The 19,439-nt window shown below is 39.6% G+C and overlaps 1 protein-coding gene across 2 annotated transcripts in view; it reads left to right on the forward strand.

Annotated features, from left to right (window-relative positions):
• SMS (spermine synthase) overlaps window positions 1-19,439 on the forward strand; it is a 44,760-nt gene that overhangs the window by 14,271 nt on the left and 11,050 nt on the right. For both annotated transcript variants that reach the window (XM_039551533.1, XM_010394495.4), the window contains exons 2-9: window positions 1,010-1,130; window positions 8,028-8,121; window positions 8,544-8,608; window positions 11,015-11,190; window positions 12,982-13,136; window positions 14,043-14,132; window positions 15,114-15,228; window positions 15,724-15,803. In XM_039551533.1, the coding sequence (XP_039407467.1) occupies window positions 1,010-1,130; window positions 8,028-8,121; window positions 8,544-8,608; window positions 11,015-11,190; window positions 12,982-13,136; window positions 14,043-14,132; window positions 15,114-15,228; window positions 15,724-15,803 (896 nt within the window). The remainder of the gene's footprint in view (window positions 1-1,009; window positions 1,131-8,027; window positions 8,122-8,543; window positions 8,609-11,014; window positions 11,191-12,981; window positions 13,137-14,042; window positions 14,133-15,113; window positions 15,229-15,723; window positions 15,804-19,439) is intronic.

The raw sequence follows: 19,439 nt of genomic DNA on the forward strand, positions 1-19,439 counted from the left end.
GTTACATTGCTGACGTATTGCTTGACCATAGTGGCTTAGTTCTGTGTTTTGTGAAGCAGAAATTATGCTAGTTGCCTTAATGAGACGGCCTGTAGATGAATGTTGTGTTAGGTCTCCTCACTGACACTGGTATAATAGTCTTTCCAGTTTTGTTCCTGTTCTGCTAAGTGCAGCTTTAGGAGCATCCTCCACTAATTCACCTTGTGAATTCCAAAATAAACGGGCAAAACTTGCAACTTGTTTTTGAGACACTTGTTTGAAGAAACTAAAATTGTTCATTTAAGCTATGTTGTGGGTAACAAAAAACCCACAAAACTGTACAGCAAACTTAAGGCTTCTGAGCTCAGCATATTCTGACTGACTAAATACCTTTATGGACAAATTATCACCTTGCTTTTGAAGGTAATTGTACCAGAGTAATGTCAGTTATTTCCAAGTGAGTTTTTGTGTGCTCTTCTGAGTGATCTTTTCCATAGTGTCATGAAGATTTCAACTGGGAACTTGCTCTCACCTGGATGTTAGAAAAAAGGCTGTTTGTGTAGGGGTGGGGCGGATAGGTTAGTTTTCAGTGCCTTTGTAATTTCCCAGTACTACAGCTCAACATTTTTTTGGAGTTTCTTGTCAGTGCTGTGGGTTTTTTTGGATTGCTGTTTGTGTGTTAAGTGATTTTAAAAGTAATTATATGAGTAAAGACTTGTGTGGATTGTGATACAGTAGATGACCAATAGTAGCCGTAATTAAAATACTCTCATTACATCCATAGTAGATAATCATTTTTGCTCAGGTGTAAAAACTGATTTAAAGGAAAATTGTTTGGATACCCGTGCACTGAGAAATATCTCTAGGGAGAATGGGGGTGGGTGGAAGAGGAAATGAAAGATTGTTCACATGGTACTTAAAGAAAAGTTAATCCAATCTGTCAGGATAAACTTTTCAGCCCCTAAAAAAGGGCAGAAGTAACTTGAGTGGAAAATCCTCACTGATTATTTCTTCTCTCTTAATCTTGCAGCTGATTGTAATGCCGTTCTTAAAGCTCTACAGCCCATTTTTCAGGAGCAGGGAATGACAGAAACAGTTCATAACTGGGAAGACCATGGTTATTTAGTAACCTACATCAAAAAAAATGGCAGGTGAGTGGATTTTCTTCCTCTAGATTATGTCCCCACTATCTTTCCTTAAAATATCTATTTTTCCATCTATTGGACCTCCTGTAGTGTTGACAGGGTAAGCTGTCCTTTTATCAGCCTTGTGTATGAAGTAGCTATGATAAAGCAGAATCTTTTTCATAATCTGGACTATGTCATCTTGCAGTTTGGATATCAGAAGGTTGAACTGATCAGTCTGGTCCGTACCATAGAATGGTGCCTTGGTCTCAGCACTAGTCCTTCCAGATGCAGGACAGCTCTAGTCAGTTCAATGTATTTGTAATTTTTCTGACCATTAAATATGTCTAAACATGTTGGAATCTAACCTTAGCATGTGAACAATGACTGCTTTGTGTCTCTATCTGCATTTACACGCCTTTATATGCTGCAAATTCTCAAGCAGCTTCTGAAGTAATTAACAGCATGTAAGGGTGGTTGGTGTCATTAGTGACACAAAAGCTGAGACTGCTGGGACAAACTGAAAAACAAAACTACATTCACTTTATTTCCTCATGCTGCTTCACAGTGTGAGGGTTAGTTGATTATGGTATACGTTGATCTGGTTTATTTATACGTAACTACCATGATTTTATTGCACTTAGGTTTCTTGCAGTTATTCAGTTACCTGTTCTGGACATCATGGTGGCAGTTGCTGCTTTGGAGTTGCTTGTTTTTTGTTTTTTGCTGGTTGGATTTGTTTTGTTTGGTGGGTTGGTTGTTTGATTGGGATTTTTTTGTGGGAGGTTTCTTGGGATCCAAACTAAGGTAAAAAGTAAGAGGATATGAGTAGTTCTATGTTTATCATTCTCAGTTGTGCTCTGGGAAGTTTTTGTATATTTCAGTTACCTTTTCAAATGTGGCACTTGCAAAGTGAACATTTTTTTTTTTAATGGTGCAGTGTTAAATGATAATTAATAGAGAATGGTTATTGCTCTCTCGGTATATTCATTGCTGTCTGAACTCTGGTGCATACTGGATTTATCTTCCTTGAAAATGGCTCACTTCAGTTTGACAACTTACTGTCTGTAATGGAGTTAAAGTATTTTTTGTGCATTGCCAGACCCATTAAGCTCCCAATTAGGGAACATGTGTGCAGGAGAACTTTCTGTCTTTTGGGACCTCAGCACTTTTGTTTCCTCTGGTTATAGAAAAAGCCTGAATATTTTTTTTTAAAGGTAGCCCCAAACTGTGTATTTCTGTTAGTGTAGTTTGTTTGTATTTCTGTTTGATGTAGTTTCAGTTAACTTAAACAAATGAGGTTGTAAACCCATAAAACTCAACAGACTGGACAGTTAAAAAACCTTGCAAAACAAACACATTTCACAAGTTGTAAGACTGAACTGATGAGCATATGGAGGATTTCATACTAACTAAATGGGCTGTATTTTAATACCAGCAAGTTTGTCTGCACTTAATCTTAGTGCCCTAAAATATCATCCATTTTTAGTTAGTGTAAAAATATTACCTGATGCAATTGGACAGAAAGTAGCCATGGCATGCAGATTCTTCCTCCTTCCCTGCAAAACAGTGTACTTCATTTCCCCCAGCAGCTTGTAGTAAAACATGGAAAAAAAGAATTGTGATGGAGGGGTAGGTATGTCATGAGCAGCTCTTGTAAGGATGGCTGGCTGCCACTTGTCACAAGTTCCCTAGAATGAGAGATGGAGTGGGTGCTGTATGTGAGTAAGGGTTTTGGGAGCATGTGCACACAAATGTGTTTTTAGCCAGCCAAAGGTGACTGAGACATTGCAAAACAAAGATGTGTGGTTGATGTAAAGCTGGGTACTAATCCCTGGGAAAAATATTTGAGATGAGATAGTAACATGTTGCTAAACAGTGTCTACACTCCAGAGTTTGCTGAGATAACCCCCATAACCTGCAGGGAGCCCTGTGCTGCAGATGGTGGAATTGTGGGCACTGCTTTTGACAAAACTTCATCTGTGATGAGGATACCACGTGAACAGCCCCATGAAGGACTTTGCTGGTTGAACGAAGTGGAGCTGATTTGGGGATTAAGATGTGCTTTCCTATTGTCATTACCAAAGCAACAGATCCCTGTTCTCCTTTGTCCAAAGCTAAGCAAGCAAAAGTCATATGTGGCAACTCTACCTGGTCCATTTACTTTGTGATTTATTCTGACAAAGAATGTAATTGAGGGAGGTTCAGCTGAAAACCTTTAACTAATGGAGTTGTCAACACAAGACTCTAGAGTGGAGCAGGAAATGGCTCTCTCGAGCCACTCATGTTCTCCTCTGAAGTGGTGATGGATGCAATTCCTCTCTGCTTTGCCAATCCTCTTGCCCAAACACTGCTTGGGAAACAGTAGCATGTGCCAGAGTGGAGCTGGGTCTCTGAGTTTTGGGGTCCCAGCAGTCTCATTTTTCTGAGCTGCGTGTTTTTAGATTGCTTCCAGGATGGTTTTAGGGTCACATTAAGCAGCATGCTTTTACTGAAATGTCACTATCTTTGACTAAACTGTTAAAAGTTAGGTTAAAAAAATGTGAAGTTTTTGTCTTATTTAATGTATACAGTACTTTGTATAGTGCCCAGTATATTTCAACAGATTGAGAAGTGTTAAATCTAGGTTAAGGAAAAAAATCAGTGAAGCTAATCTTTGGAAATTGATATCTTCTCAACTAATACTTTGTTTTAATGTCTTTACTGCTTGTGTGCAAGTAGTCTTTTGTTATACTGCATAGAGCTATTAGGGTTTTATTTTTTCCTTTGTGCATCTATGCTCCCTCTTTTGTCATGTTCCACCTTCACAGACCCCCAAAACCTGAAACTTAAGTCATTGTTTCTACAGTAGAAGAGTGTCTTTTAGAAAATCTTTGACTTCCCCTATACACATACCCATTTTTAACTTCAGTTTCTGAATTCTTGTTTAGAGAAGTATAATCCTACTGGCATTTGTCTTCACTGTTCACAACAGTGCAAGCTTTACCCAGTTGAATTTGGTTTGTATATCACAGAGATGCTGATGAATATGTTAACACTGTGAAGGGAGAGGGGAGTGTGTTTACTTTATTTTCTCTGTTAGGCTTTTGCTAACCACTCTGTGTGCTAGTCAGCATATTTTAAGGGAGCAGGATGAACATTCTTCAGCTCTTTGTTACAGGGTGAAGTGTGGTAGTTGCCTGTGGAGTTACCCAGAGTATAAAAATGGACTGAAGAATAGGAAGGAGTTGGTAGGAATCAGCAGCAGCTACTATGTCATTGGTTTAATTTTCCTATTCTGTAAGAAGAGAACTGGAATGATGGTATAATGAAAAAATGTGATTGCCTAGTTCCTTAAGGTCCCTCAAGTACTTTGTAATTAAGATGAAGAACACTTAAAAAAGGCTATGTTTTAGGGAAACAATGTCATGCCATTCTTAAAAATTTTTTATTTTCCTAATATTAACAGATTTTTATTTCCTTTCTCATTGAGTTGTTTGACAGGTGATGCTTTTAGTGGCAAGCTGTTTTTGAAATACTTGAACTATTCTATTTTATAGTGACTCAAAGTTAGTCAGCAGATCAGAGGTTTGATGGATAAATAGGAGTTTGTAGGTACCTGTCTGTCTATCCAGCTTTATTCTCTGGGTGTGTGGTGTTGGAAAACCTTTCTTGGATACATGAGATTGCAATGCTTCTTCCTCCGCAGTGCAAGTAAGGTAGGATGATACGCATTTTGGGTTAGATCTTTGCTTCCTGGTTCTGTTTCCAGCAGTTACTTCTGGATTTGTGGGGTTTGGAATTTTGTTGACATCTGAAGTTTCCTGATGATCAGGTGGTAAGATGCAGCACTCAGTAGAATTGTTTCTGTAGTTGGTGCTTGTTTGCATACAAGCACAAAAAGCTTGAGTACTGCACTGGAGGATGTGACAGATATGCAGGTGCGGCAAAGAGTGGAGCCTTATTGTAGTGGGGGCTGCTTTTCAGATGCAGATTTCCTTGCCAGATGGAAGGGAAGAGGATACCTCCTCACTGAACCTTTTTTTTTCCCCTCACTACTTCTATGAATTTACATGCAAGCACACACCAAAAGTGTGGCAAGTGGTTTATTTTTTGAAACAGGAATTATATTTTTCAGAAAGATGAGATAATAGGAGGGGCTAATTTTGAAGCAAACTTTATTTTTCCCCTCATTTGGATTCTAAAATAATCTTTCTTGTATTTGCATAGGTAGAAAATGGAAACTATATCATTGTTTTAAAGAACCTTCCTCCACATATTAAAAGAGCTGCTGCTGATAAAAACCTGCATTCATACATGTTCTGCCAAGCAGACAAATGTAAAGTGACAAAAGCCAGCATAGCCTTTGCTATCTGCTGATTGAAGCTAGTAAGTCTTCTGTGGGTTCAGCTTTGGCCCACCACTACTGCCTTAATACTACTTAATACTGGACTGTTCCCTTTTTTGAGTACACTTGTACTGTTGGCTGCGTGTTTAAATCTTTACAGGCATCTTAGCTTGTTATAGGTGTCTGTTTTCATCCAGATAACTTATAGCCAAGGTATAACCAACCTGGACCTGTATTACTGTTGAGAATTACAAATTTCATTCAAGTTTTTTTTTTACCATAAACTAATGGAGAATATCAGCCAGAAACTTGGAACTTGAATTTTTGTCTGATTACACAGCCTGCTGCCTGCCTTTCATCTCTTCCCCCTTTCCCCAGGTGTCAGGACCCTGCTATTCTGGTAGAGATGACAATTTGATAAAATGAATGATGGTTCTGCAGTGCCATTGTCACTGTATTCTAATGCCATCGCATCACTTACAAATCTGAAGTTGTGTGGCTATACTTTCAGAGCAACTCTCCTCTCTGCCTCTTTGCCTCTTACCTCAAGGCGGAGGCAGGAATATCCTCTCATGGAGTCAAAGGGGAAGTGAAGATGTCAGCTGTCAAATCTTATGACAGCTATGTGATTCTTGGAGGAAATTAATTTAAAAGAACTTGAGTCATGGGATAATGAAATCTGTTGCTTATTTGTGCCAACAACAACTCCTGGAATATGGAAACGAACTGATAAAAAGTTTTTCTAACAGTGAAAATACTTGACACTGTGCCAGTTTTCAAGGAATCAAATTACAGAGCTGTCATATGAACTGTGTTTATGTATTTCTGTCTGTAGTTCCACAGCTCTGAGGGCCTATGGAATTTACCCTTTTCACTGTGAATGGTTGTGTCCAAAACCTGCTGGAGTGACCAGTACTTCCATCTTCTGAGTTCTGCTCTTTTTCTTTCTCTCCTTTAAAAAAACCCAACCCATCATGTAAACAGAATCCTGGTAGGCTTTTGTGTTCCCTCATCAAAAACCTGTGTTGGAGGACACCTAGTGGGGAAGCTGTGGGTTGGAGGGAGGGTTGCTCCAAGGTGGTGACAGTCTGTGGGCTCTGGGTGTGCATGTGTGTGTTAAATAGAAGCGCCCTTCCTTCCTGGAAGCAAGACCTGTGTGCAGAGTCATGAGGAAAGCCTCAGGCTTTCCGGGCCTATCCTCTGAAGAGAACTGGGTGACAGTAGTAACACGTGAGAGCTGCAGATCACTGCTGTTCCAAAGCCAGCAAGAGCATTTTTATTCTTAAATTGCTTCAGTCAGTTTCCATAATTTGATCATTTTACAGTTACCAAAAGTTGTCTTCAGATAAAACGGAATAATTAGGGTTTTATTTCTGACTGCACCTAAGGGCTGATGTTCCCAGCACCATGGGAGAGGTGGTGTTCATATTAGGCTGACAGTTTGCAAAAGGAGCTCTGGAAGAGACAAAGGTGGGAGTGGTGGGAAGATGGGAGGTCATCTAAACTTATTGTCACAACAAGAGCTAGTCTGTGTTTTCCTTTGGGGCTGAGTGGGGTGATAAGAGCAGACAGGCAAAGAAAAGAGCATTCAGAGAACGATACAGCTTTATCCGAGGTTTCTGTGTTGTACTAGTGCATTTCTATCTCTGAATACTGTTCTTTTTTTGTTCAGCCATTTCTGTTCTCATCCCCTCTTCTGCTCCTTTTTCCTGGTGTATGGTTTTTCCCCTCCATTTCCTTTATGTAGTCCCCTTTTAGCCTTTCTGTTTCTTTTTGTATTCTCTCCTCCCTAGAGTGGGAAGGATATTGCCTCGGCTGCCCTCTCTTCTTGTGTCCTTCCCCACTGCCCTTAGCTCTTGTTTTGTTTCTTGCAAGTTCTCCAAGATTCATTGTTTGTTCACCTCACGTGTGTAGCATAGTGAAGCCTTGCTCTTTGGTCTTGAAATGTTCCTGTAGTAGATATACAGTAGGAGTTATGTTGACTTTGCATCTCTGCTCATCAATGAGAGTTTGCTGCTGCAATTTCTTTGCCAGTGAAAGCTGTGGTTTGCCCCAGGATGTGTATTGTTTCTCACAGATTTTTACTCAGCTTTGAATGTGATCAGTGTCTCTGAATAGTTCCTATAAAAAGTTAAAAAAACCCCATTCAACAGAAAGCCAAACAACCAACCCCAACCACCCTCCCCACAAAATGAAACAAACACACCCCTAGAAGTGAAAAGGAAAAGGTCTGTTTTTTTCTTAAGGCTTGTTTTCAATTAAAAAACCCAAACCAAACCAACACACCTGCTCCAGCAGGCCTTATTTGAAGAACTGAGACTAGCAAGCAGCATATTCTCATTGTACCATGGTTATTGTGGCTTAAACATGGTTTCACTGCCTTGCTTCCTACTGGTTTTATTAGTTGTGTAGTGATAGGCAAGTTCTTGCAACTTTGTTTGCTCTTCCTTGCAGAGGAAGACTTGAGCTGTCACTGCCAATGGTTACAGATGCTGGGGAAAAAACATGCATTCTGAATTTTAATGTAACTCGTTTCAGATTTTATTTCCTTACTCTGATTTTTGATAATAAATTTGTCATCACTGTCTCTGTTGTAGTTTTGCCAATTTGAGAATTCATCCTCATGGATTAGTGTTGGTGGATCTGCAGAGCTACAATGATCACATGAAAGGAAGAGAGGAAGTTGATCAGGTATGAGTGCTGCTTACTAGGATTATCTAACTGCATGGGGAGCACCTATTTTTTTTTTTTTTTTTTCAGGTCGATCAAAGTCTATCTTGGTAAAAGATTAAAAATATTAAAGTCAGTTCAAACCTGGATTACTGACGAGGAGCAGTAACACCTGTTGAAGTTGTGTACACACGTGAGTGCATGAATGCACACACTCTTTTGCAAGTACTGGGTCTCGTATTACAGCTGCTGTAATATGGACAATCCTGCTTGTAACCAGGCTGAGGAGGCAAGATAGTTACTCATGGGCTTCTAGTTACATTTCAAAGCCTTTTCATAGCAGGTGCTATGTTTTATTGCCTTCCAGGTAGAGTAATTTTAACAGGTATTTTGCATTAAGTGATGATCTACAAATTCTACCTCATGTTTGCTATTTTTTGCAGCTTCTAAACAAAGTAGAAGAAAGAATGAAAGAATTGTTTCATGGTAACATTAAAAGGGTGAAACGGTAAGTTTGTACCTCTTCTTCTGTGTGTGGTTTGTCTGCATAGTTGCTAAAGATAAGCAAGTTGTGCTTTGCTGTAATGCGTGAATAGCCTGGAGTATGAAGGTACAGATGGGATATTTTTTTAGTTTCTTGTGATGATTGCATGAAATAGTGAGAGAAAATGCAGCCTGGAAGTGGGAACAGACTGCTCTGGAAGGGCTGGGCAGCCAAGGGTGGCAGGGGAATAGGCCAAGGCATAAACTGTACCCTATGGGCCACATCCCACAGCCCATGGAGAAGGTGAGCTGGTGATGGTGACCAGCGTGAGACCCATCCCTGTGACTGCCAGGCTGGGCTGTAGTACTGAGGCAGCTTTGGGGGCGAGCTGGGTGTCAAGGATTGGCCAAACACTTGGGCAGGTGGGATAGAGCTCAGGGACCAGGGCTGAGGTTTAGAGCTAAAATGAAGTTCAAGCCCATAGAGGAGACCCCACCCTGAGAAGGTTTCCTGAGGCTCTTTCTCTCACATCTCTGCCTCTGGTGTGCCTCATGGTGCTCACTGTGGGCATGTGTGGTTTAGGGACCTGACAAGAATATAGATATGTTTTGTAGCAAACTTTTATAATAAAACTCAAGGATGGAGGCTTTGCAAGCCCTCTGTCAATTTGGATTATTTAAATTCAAGGCTATATATTAAATTTTAGGGACTCAAATTGTGGCTCATGGCCTGGTGCTGAAATAACTTTCATACTGGATGTGGCTTGTTGTTGTCTTCATGGTGACTATCTGGCAGTGACTGATACCGTGAAGCCAGAGAGCACTTACTGTAGGCATGTCCCATGGTGGAAGATGAAGTGGGTGCTTGAAGGACCGTAGAAGTGAAAATGGGTTAAGAAAAGTAAAAAGCAAGTGTAAAATCAGCAAGGCTCAGTAAAGCCAAGGAACAAACTACAAAATAGGAAAACAGTTAAGCAGTATTATGGCAGAAAGTAGATCTGAAGTTTGAGAGACCACAAGTAAAATGGTAGTAATTTGAAAAGTGGTATTATACTTGAATATTATTTGTTTTACAGTTGTATGTAAAACAGAGAGTAGTTATCTTGCTTTACTTCAACCTGGTAAAGGCTCACAAGGTGCACAGTGTATGAACATAGATGATCTCATAGATTGATCTCCTCAATCTGTTTTATTGAGGAGAAGCTTTGAGGTTATTTTAATGCTGAAATGATACAGGGAGTTTGTGGAATCCCTGTGATAGGAATTTCTTAAAAACAGGTCAGGAAAACATCTGCCTGAAGTGACCTAGATCTTTTGGTTACTGTAGAAAGAGGATGAACCTCTTCAAACAGTGTATCTGGCATGGATCTTGGCACATGCTCCTCAGCGTCTTTTTTTGCTTGTTTTTCGTTTGTGCCTTTTTTAAAATTTGTTTTGCATCGTGTTGGTGTCAGCTGCACACACGCAGCTGCAGTAGGGTGAATGTAGCTGGAGAAGCTTTTCGTGCCTTTTTGTTGTTCTGAGGTAAGGAAGGGTTGCTCTTGCTCCCACTGTGTGCCGCCATCTGGCGGCTCGCTGGGGGTAGGAAGTGTTTCTGGAATGTTGACTGGGAATCACTAGGGAATTGAGAAGCAGCTTGTCTCTGGTCTTCTGCTACACCCTCCTCTGGAAAAAAAACCCCTTTATTCTTTCAAGTGTGTGTGGGAGATCTGATGAACTCTGTGTCTGCACTTTTGCCTAAACACAATCCCTTTGATCATTTGCTGTCATTTCAAAGATAGTTTGTCTTTACAGGTGAAATACTGATTTGAACCATCTCTATGGAATTTAAAAAACCCCTAAAACCCACAAGCAAGAAACCCAAAACAATCTTTGCAGATGCTTGAACCACTTTTAAAAAGTAATACAGACTATCTGCTGATATCAAGGATTGTGCTTATGCACTGCAGATTGACCCAGCTCAGTTCACTTTTTGTTTCTCTATGTATTAAAATGTCTCTCAGTACAGCTTCTGAGTAAGATGCACTTAATCTCAAAGAAATGGCATTCTTAACTGAAGTTTTTTTGTCCTTTTTTTTGCCTGCATTCTGCTTTTGTATTATTTTCTGATCATCAGCTGTTTCTTCTACAGAGGCTTTTATGTTATGTAAATTCCATCTCTTTGAATAGAGTGAAATTCACAGGTACATTGTAGAAGTTGTACATAAAGAAGAATCATTTATATTATCTGTGCCTTAGCAACTTATGTATATTTAACATATGGCTGGTAGGTTTCTTGTATCTGTTGAGTGTTAAATGTAGCAAGTTTTCTTAGATGCCTCTTGTAAATATTACTTATTATGGTGAATCCACGGGATATTTAAAGTGGATTTTTTAAAAAAATAAACATTCCAATTTTTTGTAATCTTTTTCTCATATTATTTCTTTCTAGGTTGCCAGCCATTTTGAGAGGAGGTGTCATTGATAGATACTGGCCTACAGCTGATGGGCGCCTAGTGGAATATGACATAGATGAAGTTGTTTATGATGAAGATTCACCTTTTCAGAATATTAAAATTCTGCATTCAAAACAATTTGGGAATATTCTTATTCTCAGTGGGGATGTTAGTAAGTACCATCTCATTTAAGGATCTCTGGTGTGAAAATGTCAGAAGTGTTGTTTTCTGTCCTGCTGTGGCAGTTTAATTAGATGTCTAAGAGTCATGGTTCTGATGCTGGAAACTTGTTTATGCATGTACATGTGTATCTGTTCCTTTATATTAAGGATGTGAATCAGGCTGACCAGTGTAAAATCTAGAGTTGAAAAAGAAAAGATTTATTTTTCCAGAGTTAGTATCTTTGCTGCAGAAAGTGGCTGAGGAGAATAGATGGTGTTCTGTAGCAGAGCTTGCTCTACTCCATTCTTTTATATGAGCTTTTCGTTCTTGTTGCCAGTCCAACCTTCTGAGAGCTTCTCTTTGACAGCAAAACAAGCTACTTTGTCAGTCTTCAAAACACAATGTAGTTCTAAACAAATACAAAGAAATGGGAGCTGGCATGTGTGTATGTGTGTAACCCTGCTGCTCCCTTGATTCTCTAAGGGAATTTCCTGCTTGGTGAGGTATAGGGCAGCTGTATCTCAAACCATTTAGCTGCTTTATTGGTGAACATCTTTTGACTCTTCTTCAAAATAATAACTCTTAAGTTAATCAGAATAGCAACCCAACCTTTGTGAGGGTTTTTGTGTTGTACTTTGTGCCTGCTGACCTTTGTATTTTTGAAAGTGAACTTAGAAGAAAGTGGACTACTGTTTTTTAAAACTGGAGACTGCTGTTTTCTAGAAAATCTAGGCAACAAAAGGATTGTGCTTTGTAAAATCTTAGTTCTTATGTTGAAAAAGGACTGACTGTGGTAAATGAGGGCTGTTGCTGCCCAGGGATAGAATACCTATCTTAACTCTGATGGCAGAGAAATTAAGGAATTAAACTACAGCTTTTTGAAATCATTGGAAGTACCTCTAACCATTCAGTTAGCTTTCTGCAACTGTCAAGAGGGCTTCTGTGCAGATGGCAGCTGAAAAGCACTGAGTGCATTAGCAAGGTATTTTCTAATCCAGATAGAACTGTATTAGAAATCATCAAATGTAGTACTCAGTACTTCTAGCCAGAAATTTTCATCAGAGTTTAATATGGAGATGAGGTTTTGCTTGAACATTTTTACAATGTGCCTTGTAGAAAGGGACGTATGCCATTACTTATTTCCCTTCCATGGGATTTTAAAACAATGCTTTGTCTCATTTTGTTATTGTGCACTCGTGAGTGAGGTGGTGGTTGCCAGGCAGAGTGATAGGATATGCCACGATGTGCTGCTGCACAAAGCTTGGCCCTTGTAGTGCAGATCTGTTATTGCAGCTTGGGAGTGTTAGTGCCTGCTTTGAAGCTGATGCTGGCAGAAGGCAAGCTGCAGGGCCCTTCAGCACCTGGGTGTTAATGGTCATGTTTGTTTCTGTGCAGGGATCCACTCGTGTGCATCTAGGCTAGGTTGCTCTTTTTAGCTGGGGTCCACAATGTATTTTCAAAGATTTCCAGATCTGTCTCTTTCAGGATGAGTCTGAGATAAAAAGCCACTGAAGTATCAAGTTACAAAGACTGATGGTTTTGGTCTCCTACTTTACTTCTTTTGGTACACAGTACTTCCGAATGCTGAGGTGGCCATTTGTTGGGTTCACATGGAGAACTGGAGAAATCCTGTGTGGGATTCTGAGAAAAATCTCATTACTTGCACTGTCTCTGAGAGCCAGGTTGTTTCTGTAGATGCTCTTGCTTTCATCTGTATTGTATCACCTCTGGATTAATACCAGTTAATGAGAACAACTGAAGACTTAATATTTCTGTCCAATTCTCTCTTCCTTCCATTCAGATCTGGCAGAAAGTGACCTGGCATATACTCAAGCCATAATGGGCAGTGGAAAGGAAGACTACACTGGGAAAGAAGTGCTAATCCTAGGAGGTGGTGATGGAGGTATACTCTATGAGATAGTCAAACTGAAGCCAAAGATGGTTACTATGGTAGAGATATCCTTTGACAAATGGCCTGTTATTCATATCAACCAGAGCTTTCTGCTGATACCTTAGCACTGAGGACAGTTTCCTGTCAGGTTCTGATTTGCATGAGGAGATAGGGTCTTAAATGAAATTTCTTTTTGTCAGCTTAGAGAGACCAGTGACTGCATATTTGTGCATCATTATGCAACACCTGCTTTCAGGTTCCCAATCCATACTATAACTCTGAGTAGTAGTTTAAATAAGGCTGGAAAGGGATGCCTCTGTCATCATTCTGATGCTTTCTCTAGTAACAGAAGACAGATCTGTCAAGTTTGTGTTTTGGGCTCAGTTCTGCCTTTTTGAGTTCTTCTGTTTTCCTAAAGAAAGCTGTAAAAAAAAAATAGTGCCTAGAAGCAAAAAAATTTAATCAATAGGAATGCCAGGACTTGATGAACTGTATTGATGAATTGACCAACCCTGTTTTAAAAATACCAATACAAATCAAGTTTTCAACATTGTGTAGTTCATATAGTTTGTAATGTAAACTGCTGTTAGCCATATGAAATGTTGATCATCCTAGATTTTGGGATCCCTTTGCTAAGACTAAAAATAATTGTCTTAAAAGTGTAGGTTAAAATCTGAACCTACTTTAACTATGGAGTTTTTAATAGTTTTACAGTTCACATTTCAGGGTTTGATGGTGATGATAACCTAAAGTATCAAAAATTTTGGTTAAAACCAAAAATAAGCACTTCCTAATAATCTATTTGAATCTGGAGGCCAGAACGTAAGGTTGGCTATTGCAGTATATACACCAATAGACACATCCAGTTATTCCTTTATGAATGCCACCTCTTTGAGAACTTGTTTCTGAAGAAGTAGAAGCTGTTACCTCTATTACTTCTGGAGTGTATTATGCCTTGACAAACCTCAAACATTGACCAAATGGTGATTGACGGGTGTAGAAAACACATGCGTAAAACGTGCGGAGATGTCTTGGACAATCTGAAAGGAGAGTGCTACCAGGTAATGTTTTGTTTTTCTTCCATTACAAGTAATATTTTAAATACATGTTGACCTAGTCTGGAAGACTGCTATGGCAAAGTTTTGGGGACAAGTTTTCTCACTTAAGTTTGGGAAGCATTTTTTCCTTTTGTATGACACTTGCATATTTTAATAGCTGGAATTCATGTTGGAAGTATTTTAACTCTGTCTTCAGACTTCTAAAATTAAATGCATATGCAGCTTTTAAGGAATGTGAAATAGGAGAATGTTTGCTATAACTTAGAAATAAAGAGGAAATAGCAGTAAGAACGTAGTGTTTAACATCATTCCTTAAATTGTTAAACCTTAAACTGTTAAAAAGATAGAAGAAATGTGTATTTCTTAGGTGTTCTATACAGTTGGAAATACCCGGATTTGTAATACACATTTAACAATTATTTTTAATTTGCAGGCAAAATCCCTTAGTATTACACTGCTGTTATATTAAAAATAAAAACCCCAACAAATGTCATGCATTCCTGCAGTTGAGGTCTTTGTGCTGCATCTGACAGCACTTAAAAATGAGCCCAGGTGTAGCCTGTTTTTGTTTTCATTACTGGTCCATAGATGCTGTGATAGATAGTAACTTACAGGAGTGAGCTAATAAAAACACACAAAAAATTAACAGATAAGTCACATGCTACTGTGGAAATCAGTGACCCTTCATATGAATAACTTACTATACTTACGTGGAACTGCTAACTGTTGTCAGCATTTGGTAGGAAGAACAGTGGTCACAGATCTAGGAAATTCAGTCCTAGAGTGCCTGTGTTGTCATTGTCATAATTCCTACAAAGTTCCTTCTTTCTGTACGATGTAAAAAGTTGAAGGTGGAGCCTAAAATTAAACATGTATTTAATTTTGATATTTTCCATTTTAATTTCTGTGAATCCACATTTGTTCCTTTTACCTGGTGAGTTTTAGGGTATTTTGAAGACTAGCTACAGTATTTCGTTCTTACAGGTTCTAATTGAGGACTGTATTCCTGTACTGAAGAGGTATGCCAAAGAAGGAAGAATGTTTGATTATGTAATTAATGATCTGACAGCTGTTCCAATCTCCACATCTCCAGAAGAAGGTAAATCTTGTAATTTATTTTCTTAAACTTCCAGAGAATTTTCAACACTTCTGTTCTTCTGCTGCATAACAGCTTACACCGTAACTGCTTTCATTTTTTCCATTTAAAAAACAAATCTGAGAGGAAAAAAAAGATAGTAAGACATCTGTTCTTTTGAAAATTTTTTGAATATTAGAAAAGGCTAGCATGTGCCTAGCACTCTTTTAAATCTTATTCCAGAATAATATGAACTCATGTAGTTCTTGAGAAGTATTTGGAGTTCATACTCTAGTAAATTTTCCTCACTTTAGAGTTTATTGGAAACTTCTGGAGAATTCCTGTGAAGAAAACCAGCAGCACTCCTGCCATCACTGCTGTTGCATATGGTTTACATTTGGGGTTTTTTAATCCAGGCTTTATTTTTAAAATTTTTTTAAGACTTTGCAAGTCTTGAATATGTAATAAGTGAACAAGCCAATAATGTGCGGTTGTTTTTCAATCACTCCCCATATGCAGATTCTACATGGGAATTTCTGCGGTTGATTCTTGACCTCTCAATGAAAGTCCTGAAACAAGATGGAAAATACTTCACACAGGTATGATATCTGGGTGTAATGAAGTACTGCTTTGTATGTATTGCAATTTGCACTGTTTCAGTTAAAAAAAAAGACAAAACTACCTAAAAATCTACTACAAGCTGGTTTTCTTCCTTTAATGACTTACCAAGCACTTTTGCATGAAAGTTAGGTTTTGCTAACTGGCTTGTCTTTTTTTCATTATTTCATGAACTTTTGTCTGGAGTTTAAAAGCATAATTGTAAGACTCAGCAAGGCATGCTACAGAATATTGCAGCTGAACAATTCTTTGAAAAGCAGAACAGATGTACTTTATGAAGAGATAGATGGTTTTTAAGCTAATGTCTTCAGTTGTAGAGTGTAAAATGTGAAAATTTATCGTTCATTAAGGTGTAAGAGTTTGGCATAGGTGCAGGGGGATGAGAAAATTAATATAGCCACCTCATAGATAATAGACTTGTGGTATAGCTTTCCACTGAAAATACTTCATGTAATCCTGAATTTGGAATGCCACAAAGCTGTGTGCAATAATACAAGAACGTGACAGGAGCCAGCAGATGGTTCAGTGAAGTCTAAGTCTCTGAAGTTGTGTTTCTTTTGTCATGCTCATAAACTAGTCTTCTGATGTGTGGAGAATCTAAGTACTGTATTTTGGAATAATATCCTTAAGCTCTGAAATATAAAGAAATTGGTCTACTGTAAAATTGTGCAGGTTTTAAAAGAAACGAAAAACTTGTGGGATGAGGTTTCTGGCAATTCTAATATGCTGCTCTGTTTTAAAATACTGTGGTTTTATGAGCAGGAGAAATGATCTTGTGGTTGAAATATAAGATACGATTAACATGGTTGTACCACACTCTAAATTTTAATGGCATTTCTGTCCTGTTACTAGTGGAAATATTTATGGCAGACTTTGATATCAAAAGGACACTAAATCTTTTGGAAACAGAGCAAGTTGTGTTGCAGTTACTGTACTTACACCATACACAGTGAGACTAGCTGGCCTTATTGGGACGAAGGTAAACATGTCTGGGGACAGGTTTTTTTTTTTTGGACTTTGCAGAAGGGCTCTTGAGAATAAGGTTGTGCTGAAAGCTGGAATGATGGCTGTGCTGTAGCCAGAGGACAGGAGGGTTGTTTTGTGTCAGCTGAAACCAGCTGAGGTGGAGACTGGTGCAGCCCCTGCTGCCTGTCCTGTCCTCACGGGAGGAGATAAGTTGGCTCTCCATCATCTGCTTGCACAGAAAGAAAGGACAGCAGTTCTGAACCAGCCCTGGTGGGTTTTAGCTGTTGTGAAACTATGCAGTATTATATTTTGTGGTCCCAAAGCAACAAGGTGGTACATGGCAGGATGAGAAAGAAACAATATTAAAATTGACATGGCTTAAAATTGGACTTGTGGCTAATGGGTAGCCAATGAAAGGGCTGGAGTATAGAAGCAGTGTTCTCAAGCAGCTTAGTCTTCCTGAAAGTGTTGAAAAAAGGACAATTAATACTGGGGCAAACAGCTTTCAGAGCTTTTGATACATCTACTGATACACCACCCAGCCCATTTGATGGTTCTTGTAGCCCCTTCCCAGCTGGGCCTGAAAAAACAAAATAATCCTCTGTAAGAATGGAATAACCCTCTGTACTGGGTTTATCTGACTAGGTTTTGATAGTGGGGGGGAGTGGGGAGGGCTCCCCCATGTCTGACAAAGCCAATGCCAGACTTGCTTCCGGGTGGATCAACTTCTGGCCAAAGCTGAGCCCATCAGTGACTGTGGTAGTGCCTCTGGGATAAGATTTTTGAAGGGCGAAAAGTTGCTGCACAACAGCAGTTGCAGCCAGAGAGAGAAGTGAGAATATGTGAGAGAAACAGCTCTGCAGACTCCAAGGTCAGTGGAGAAGGAGGGGCAGGAGATGCTCCATGTACCAGTGCAGAGATTCCCATGCAGCCCGTGATGAAGACCATGATGTAGGAGGCTGTCATTCTGCAGCCCATGAAGCTCCACAGGGGAGCAGAGATCCACCTGCAGCCCCTGGAGGACCCCATGCCAGAACACGTGGATACCTGAAGGAAGCTGTGACCCTGTGGGAAACCCACACTGGAGAAGGCTTGCTGGCAGAACTTGTGACCCTGCAGGAGACCCACGCTGGAGCAATTAATGAAAAACTGCAGACCATGGAAGCACTCATGTTGAGGAACTTAATGGAGGACTGTCTCCCATGGGGGGAGACCCCACACTGGAGCAGAGAAGTGTGGGAGGAGGAAGGAGCACTAGAAATAAAATGGGGTGAACTGACCACAATCCCCATTCCCCATTAGCACAGTTTGTGAGTAAAGTTCACCCTGGGGAGAAAAGAGGGGTAGGGGAAGATGTTCCTAAAATTTGGGTTTATTTCTTATTATCCCACTCTGATTTGATGAGGAACTTGAGTTTAATACAAAGGTGAGTCTGATTGCCTGTGACAGTAACTGGTGAGTGTTCTCTCCCCATCCTTATGTTGGCCTGTGAGCCTTTTGCTGTATTTTCTCTCCTCTGTCCAGCTGAGCAGGGGAATGACAGCAGGGGAATGACATGCCCATTTTTTGGGCACTTGGCATCCAGCCAAGCTCAACCCACCACATCCTCACACAACTCAGTAGTCTGGTCATAGGATGAACAGACTTACCAGGGTGCTCTAAAGAAAATCAGCTGTCTATAACTTCGTTTTAATTATTTAAACAAATTTAAATTCAATTAAACTATCTGAAGCTGGCTACTCAGAGTATTGGGTTAGACTATGGTCGGAAGTTCAAACATGACCGCTATGAACTTTGGCAGCTTAGTCACACACTGGGAATTCATAAATGATTTTGAATGCTCTGTTGTGTTTGCTGTTGAATGCCAGTGGTTTCAGCTCTGTGTATTAACATTGGGAATTTAAGTTACTTTTGTTCCCGCTATCTACTTTTAGGATGCATATATTACACAGCAGGCCTTGCTGAAGACATCATGTGCCTTTTAAGGCAGTTATGTTTTTAAAATACAGGACTCCGTGTGCCCCTCAGTCCCTTCTTTGCATTTTGGTTCTCTAAACCAAAAAATATTAAATATCACCAAGAAAAGTGGCTGAGGGAATGTCCACTTACTTGTTAGAGCCTCATCTTTGCTATGATGAGGAAATGTCTCATAGGAAAAATGCAGCAAAAGGATTGTTGTTCTGTGGACTACTAGCCAGTAATTATAGTTGCTTCTTCTGCCTTGGCATTATATTGTACTGACATTGAAAATTTTTGTTCTTTGTAGTTTGTAGCATGTCCCCTTGCACCCTGAACAGAATCATGTGCATCTAGTTAGGATGTCATTTATTTCAGTGCCAAAGAAATTCCTTACCCAGAAGTGGAGTTGTGTTCACAGAATGCCATCCTTTCACATACTGTATTGCTGCCTGCTGTCTAAATGCCACTGCTGGGAAAAATAAAGGGAAATGCTCATCACCTCTTCATTGAGCTCTGTGCAAGTTTTAGAAAATGTTCTGATCTGCAAGTGAATTTTCAGCAGGCAGGGTCTAGTGCTGTTGAACTCCAGATGGATATAATTTATCTGAGATTGTAAAAAGAATTACTTCTCGCATGCTGCTCTAACACACCTGGTGGTTCCTTCGGGATTCCTTCCTTGGTGATCCTCAAAG

This window comes from Corvus cornix, chromosome 1 (assembly GCF_000738735.6).
Source record: "Corvus cornix cornix isolate S_Up_H32 chromosome 1, ASM73873v5, whole genome shotgun sequence".
Lineage (NCBI taxonomy): Eukaryota > Metazoa > Chordata > Aves > Passeriformes > Corvidae > Corvus > Corvus cornix.